This window comes from Oculina patagonica, chromosome 3 (assembly GCF_052425735.1).
Source record: "Oculina patagonica isolate OP01 chromosome 3, crgOcupat, whole genome shotgun sequence".
NCBI classification, from domain to species: Eukaryota; Metazoa; Cnidaria; class Anthozoa; order Scleractinia; family Oculinidae; genus Oculina; species Oculina patagonica.
In genome coordinates this window covers 27575164-27581782 of record NC_135760.1, presented here as the reverse complement: position 1 = coordinate 27581782, position 6619 = coordinate 27575164, and the positions used below count along the sequence as shown (strand labels likewise).

Here is a 6619-nt window from a genome sequence, read left to right as displayed (position 1 = left end):
CAATACGAGGCGCCTGAAGTTTCAATTGTTATTAACTCAAGTTACTTAAACCATTAACTATTAACTCTCCTCGCGTGGAGTTTCGTGTTTCAAGTTAATAATAACAGTTAAAGTAAAACTTGAGACATGATTGAGGCGCGTCGTATTGACATTGCGACAGACCGATTACCGTTTAAAACTCGCAACGTAAACCGCCTTCGTTTAAATTCAAATCGCCCTCAAACCGGTGAAAAAAAGACACAGGAACGCAGGTAAATAAGAACATTTTTATTTTAAGATTACGAATAACTAATACAGCGTTTGGGTCCCCTGTGCCCAGACCAAACATTCTCGTTCCCAGAGCCCGCGTCCCCCTGGACCAGCGGTCGGCCAGGGGACTACCGGGACGCGAGCTCTGGGAACGAGAATGCAGAGTGCAGGCCAAAAAGAGTGAAGTAAAAGAGCGTCTGTGTAGGAGGCTACAGGCGTGCGTTTTTCGAATTGATTGCAAATTTAAAAAAAAATGTATTTGGCAAGCAAGGCTGATCAAAACTGGGGCATTGTACCCTGTAGTGTACACATTCCATGGACCACCTGATGGACTCAGTCCATGGACTGGCCATGTGGCCCCCATGGACTATTGTTGTTGTTGTTGAACCTGATGAACCATCCATGGGCCTGATTTTCATCATACATGATCCAGTGTACTATAGACGTAGGTGGCGGAGCAGGGGGGGAAGACACAAACAAAAATTTGGGAGGCTAAGCCCCCCCTCCCCCACGTTTTTATGGCAAAAATATGGCAAGCCCAGCGTAAAATTTGATTGTCAAGGTATTCCGTCTCGTGGGTGAGTTCAAACATCAGCTTCGAAACTTCCTTGGCCCGTCTTCGGAAAACTTTGTTTGGGAATGAGTTTAAGAAGGGCAGGATCTCCGTTTTAAAACAAGTGGATTCTGATAAGCCCTGGATGGATTAGCCTGTTCCAGGCTCTCTGTTTTAGGGGAAAGAGGGAAAAAGCGGGCGAGCACAGAAAAGACGAGCGCGGATGAAGGCGAGCCTTCTTCCCCGCTCACTCGCCCTGCATTTTCGCTCTTCCCCCACAAATCGAGAGCATGGAACAGGCTATGGATGGATGGATAATCTTTATTTAAAAACATGGTCAAATTAATCAGCTACAATACAACAATCTAATTATGAATATATATACAAGAAAGAGGGGAAATATAAAAATATATATACATATATAAAAAGCTGCTTTCCACGAATGCCGTGCCCTAGAGAACTCGTTCAATTAGCTTTTTAAATGCAGGACTAGCCAAAATTAAAAAAAAATCTGTTCAGGTGAGGAAAAAATCCCCAATTGAACCTAATTGATTTTTTCCAAATAAATACCACATCAAAAATACTAAAAATAGACTGTGTCTCAGAGCTTCTAGTTTCAAAAATTTTCTCTCCAGACCCCGCTTATGGCTCGTGCCTTCGACACTCACAACTTTTGCCTTGCCTATGACAAAAGTCTGGCTACGGCCCTGCCCTGGTCTTGTCCAAAAGATTTTTTTAGGTGGTGCTTATTATTAGAGAAAGAGGCAGGGGGGACTTACAATCAGAATCAGTAGTCAACATGGCATTTTATTTATTAATCACAAAAGTAAACAAGAAAAGAAAGATTCAAATAAAAAAATTCTTCTATTTTTTCACAACCATCTGTCTAAAGGTCAGGTTGATTCTTGGAAATACTGCCTTTTTTCGAACAGGAAGAGAATGAAACCAGTAAATATTGGTGGGGTGATTCATCATCAACAGACTCCCATGCGACAGTTCAAACTTAACAGGATCAATCTTTCTTTTGGCTCCACTCCCTCTGGCATCTCTATGACGAAACACAAAGTCTCTGACTTGACCTAATGACACAGATGCAATTGGACTTCTGAGGAGCAAATCAGCTTCATCATCTCTATGCTCACCCATATGGTCAGTACCATCATTGTATCTATTTACAAGAACAAAGTTAAACTTGTGTCCGCCTGACAGTGATGAAATCAAGTCACCAATACATTTGAGAAAAGGAGCATTGCTCCATGGCTGTGCTGCAACTGTTGCACCAGAGAATGTATAAGTTAGTCCCATGTCTCCATATGCAGTTTGCTTTCTTGGTACCTTGTGCCACTTTCCATGAACAAATACCTGACTATCAGCATTGTACTTAATCACTTTCTCTGCTTCTTGAAAGAGAACATCAGCCTCGCTTTTTGAGAAGAGTTGCACATAATCAAGATTCAAGTTTTCTGATGTTATCTGTTTCCACTGCAGATCCATTTTTCGATCCTTTTGAAGAAATGACAATTTTGAATTTGTAGCAGTTTGAAATGAGGAATTGTTTAGACTTTTAGCAACTTTTGTCTTCATTTCCGGTTCCTCCTCCCCTTTGTCCTCACCCAGTTTGCGTTTTGCACATTTTGAGCCTTTCTTTACAAAGTATGAGTCAATCATTTTGACATTCTAAAAGACACGTTCAGTGACCAACTTGCTCCCCCCTGCCAACTTGTCTCACTGTAACACGTGTATCTTTCTTTTCCCAGAAATCATTTCGGTCTCGAACCATGGTCTCGAAAGACTGGGTGCTAGTCAGAAAATCCAAAATGGCGGAAGGCAGTAAACGTTTTGAAGACGTACTTTGCTCTCCTGACAGCAACTCTCCTTGTGTATTTTGCGTTAAAAAAGTCTCCAAATACACGTGTCCTCGTTGTAATGTTCGTTACTGTTCCAGTTCGTGTTATAAGAGCGATAAACACTCGCAATGTTCCGAACTTTTTTATAAAGATTGCGTCTTAGAAACAATGAGTGAACACACAGGTAGTTCTGAGGACAAGCTAAAAATGCTTGAGATGTTAAAGAAACTAGAGGAGCAGGATAGAGACGAGGACGCGTTTGATGCTGACGACCTGGAGGAGCGTTTGCACGATATAGACATAAACAGTGACCCAGAAGCCGTGTGGTCAGCGCTGACAGAGAATGAGCGAAAAGAATTCGAATCGGCCGTGAAAACTGGAGAGATTTCTAGCGTTATTGATGTTTGGGTTCCTTGGTGGAGTTCAAAAGATGAAAGTCACGAAAGGTAATTTACACAAGAAGATGTATGCTCCAAAAAATTGGGTAGCAAACATCTTGTCCCGAATTTTACTATGTAGCAACAAATATTGGAATGTCTATGTCACGTTTTGGGCAACCCGAGACACCTTTTCAGACCAAAAGTCATTCAAATTATTTTTCTATAATTTACTCAGCAGATAGTTTGGCTATTGGGCAAGCTAGCTGAAATGTTACTTGCCCAGCAACCCAAGGGGGGGGGGGGGGGTACTCCCATATGTGGCCTATATGGGTATGTGCCGCCCGATAGGGTATGATTTTTGAGGTTCTCGGTCCTTAAATAGGGTATCATTTTTGCTCCTTTTGGTAATGTGTTCCCGGTGTGATCCTTAGATAGGGTACCTAAATTCTATTAGCTAAAATAAACGCCCAGCTAAACGAAAAAAAAGGTTTCTTAAAACTGAATTTTCTGTTCAGGTGTTAGTAAAGCGATTTTGTAGAGATTTGTGTCTTGCCGTGCGCGGTTAGCCGTTATTTGGGTCGTCATGGTACGCTTCTCCTCCCCTTGAATAGGGTGTCATTTTTCGGTTTTGGGCCTTAAAAAGGGTATCAATTTTCGTTTCTTTATCCTTAAATAGGGTCAGGGTTTAAGAACCTTGGCGGCACACCCCTATCCAAAATTTATGGAAGTACCCCCCCCCCCGGCCCAGCAAGGGAATCTACTTATCCTGGACGACAGGACAGGACTTCACAGTTTAAGCCCTGGATGGTGTGTCACTAGACCCCAAAGAAACTCTTGCCTTGTACTATACTTAGGAAATAGTTATTAGGGACCGATCGTTTATTACGTCCCAGGGGGGCGGGGGGCGGTGGTTTTTCAAAAAGTGTAGTGTTTCAAAACTGAACCCCCCAAAATTATTTTCATATAAAAATTATACCCCCCCCCTTCATAATTCTTATTTAAAAAATGTACCCCCCCCCTCGACCAGGCCATAATTCTCTCTTTTCTTCCTTGCAGATTTTTTATTTTGTTGATATAGCCAATCAACATCGCTGCTACGTATTTAACTGATCGAGGTTTAATATCATATGTAGCCATTCTCAATGAACTTCATTGAATACTCCAGCAAATTAATTTCTTTCCACCACAGTCAAACCCCCCCCCCAGGGGGGGGCACTCAAAAAAGTTTTATACGGGGAGGCTCCGCCCCGAGCTCTGACCCCTTACCCTTTTATATACCATTTTGACAGAAATTGTACCCCTTTCGTATACCTTTTACTGAAAGACCTTTTACTAAAAGACATGGCATAGACTTAGAACAGGACGTTTTCTTGTCATTTTCACGTAGCGTTTAATACATTAAAATAATACAGCCGTAAATTGCGTCTGTTCGAAATATTTTAAGTAAAGGCCCTTTTTAAATACCTAAATGACAGATTTCCACACCCTTTCGTATACCAAAACTTGTAAACCAAACCATACCGTAAAACACAGCACTGTGTCGCGATGTCGCTTGTTTCTGAAGACCAATGCCGCATGAACAACAGTTGCAGATGTTGCTGACGTTTTTCGTTGGTAGTGTATCATCACCATCGGTTATTTTTAGGAGAAACTGTTTTGTCACAGGGTTGTTACGGGACTCCAATGAGACTCAGTTTGTAAAAAGTTTGATGAAGGTGAATGTGAATTTTGTTAGGGGGGTCCGGAGGCATGCTCCCCGAGAAATTTTGAAAATCTAAGCTATCAGAAATGCCAGTTCCTGCATTATGAGTCACTTTCATGCTTGGTTTATGGTATATTTATGAGCCTTTTTTAACGATTATGAGTAAACAACGACAAGAACCGCCAGCGAGAATTTTTCCTTTTTTTTTGGTTTCAGTTATAAAACCTGTTAGACTGCCGTTGCTGTGTCATAAAATTTGACCCCCCTCATGTTTCTCATAAGTGAAAAACTTACCCCCCAAAAAGGGGCTTGTTTTAAAATTGAACCCCCCCCCCCTCCAAAACCACCGCCCCCCTTGGGACGTAATAAACGATCAGTCCCTTAGAAAGATCTTCTTTACTAAAGTTATAAAGAGTGATCAACATCTGCACCCATCACCTAGCCTGTAGCCAGAATGCAGTGGAGAAGCTCTTTGTTGGTAAGGGACGCTTGCTATGCAGGCCACCTATAATCAGCTTAATGACTGTCATTAAGGTCAGCCAGAAGAGGACATATCTAGTTCTTGTTCATGACCCCTAGCCAAACGTTTTCCTTGTACCCCTCTTAATAAGCATGGAACATGTGTCGTGTTCCTTGTGTCCATGCAGTTGTCTTGATTCAGATTATCATTCTTGCTATGCTATTTCTTGCAAAATCTATTAACTTATTTTAAATAACTCTGTTAATGTTTAGGAAGAAGATAGAGGATTTAAGTGAAGAAAATGGTGCTACAAAGGAGAATCATCTGCAAAGTAACGAGAAACCTCAAACATTGAAACAAAACAGAAATCAAAATATCCCACCAGTCAAGAGGAATATTTCACCATTAAGTTCAATCATGAAAAATTCGACTCCGAATCCAAATGTTCGGTTCAGCTGTATTGATGTTCTTTTCTCCTATGCTTTTGTCATGAGACTATACAATGGATGCCCTGAGGAAAGTTTAGACCAGGCAGCTGAAAATTTGTTGCAGCTTTCACCAGTTTTGTCTCAAAATGCAGTGTTTGAAAGTGTAGAATCTGTAATTCATAATTGCTTGAGTGTTTTGCAACATTCTAAGGATCTCTATTGTTCTGAAGAATTGTCTCATTTGACCATTCTTGATGTTATATCCTTGATCAAAAGAGGTACTGTTATTGAAGGACAAAGGGCAAACTTTGTAGAATGCGCACTGTCTCATCTCTGTAGGCTTCTCAGCAGAGGAAGGGAAAAACAGAAGGTGAACTCTAAAATGGAACAGCAAGAAAAAGATTTATACAAATCCATGTGGCTTGCAAAAAAGAAAGCAGAGTTTTTGTTAGCATGGGTTCACTCAAATACTAACAGTTTAGAACCTCTTGCTCTAAACCTACAAGTGGTACATGTCAAGGTTTCAACATGCTATAAACAACACAAGAAACAAACAGAAAAGCTAGAGCAAGCATGGGGAGGAACAAAGCCACCAAAGAAAGCTTCTCTTATCACAGAAATTTGAACTTGTATGCCCCAAAGGGTATATGGGAACATTATTGTGAAAAGATTGCCAGCCATGAGGCTAAAAAACAATCTACTCAGTCTCTTAACATGTCTGAAGTTTTGGCCTGTTGGATACAAAACCCAAGAAGGCATTGTTGCAGGCCCCTGTATATAAATACATTACTTACACTAACAAATCAAGAATTAAGTTTATTCTCTCTGTAGCATTTTCATGCATATAAATTATCTATTTACAGTATGTATATGTTGTGGTTCAGTTTTATTCTTGATGCAATTTGGTATTTTCCTTTGTTCTGCTGTATGGTAATATGAATGTGATAAATGATCATCGCAGTGAATTTCCAATTTAAGCAATTGGAATAAAGAGGCCTGA

The 6619-nt window shown here is 40.7% G+C and overlaps 2 protein-coding genes across 2 annotated transcripts; one reads left to right on the top strand and one right to left on the bottom strand.

Moving 5' to 3' along the window:
* Positions 1-1589: 1589 nt before the first annotated feature.
* LOC144647398 (DNA oxidative demethylase ALKBH2-like) lies at positions 1590-2588 on the bottom strand. Its single transcript, XM_078507204.1, has one exon. The coding sequence runs from the start codon at positions 2468-2470 to the stop codon at positions 1667-1669; it is 804 nt and encodes a 267-aa protein (XP_078363330.1). The 5' UTR covers positions 2471-2588; the 3' UTR covers positions 1590-1666.
* On the top strand, positions 2543-6440 carry LOC144647381 (zinc finger HIT domain-containing protein 2-like). Its single transcript, XM_078507186.1, has 2 exons — positions 2543-3095; positions 5464-6440. The coding sequence occupies exons 1-2, from the start codon at positions 2581-2583 to the stop codon at positions 6242-6244; spliced, it is 1296 nt and encodes a 431-aa protein (XP_078363312.1). The 5' UTR covers positions 2543-2580; the 3' UTR covers positions 6245-6440.
* Positions 6441-6619: the final 179 nt, after the last annotated feature.

Bases quoted from the DNA above. Each gene is read 5' to 3' on its own strand.
- LOC144647398 (XM_078507204.1), bottom strand. From the start codon at position 2,470: ATGATTGACTCATACTTTGTAAAGAAAGGCTCAAAATGTGCAAAACGC.
- LOC144647381 (XM_078507186.1), top strand. From the start codon at position 2,581: ATGGTCTCGAAAGACTGGGTGCTAGTCAGAAAATCCAAAATGGCGGAA. The intron at 3,096-5,463 runs GTAATTTACACA...GTTAATGTTTAG, and splicing joins AAAGATGAAAGTCACGAAAG to GAAGAAGATAGAGGATTTAA.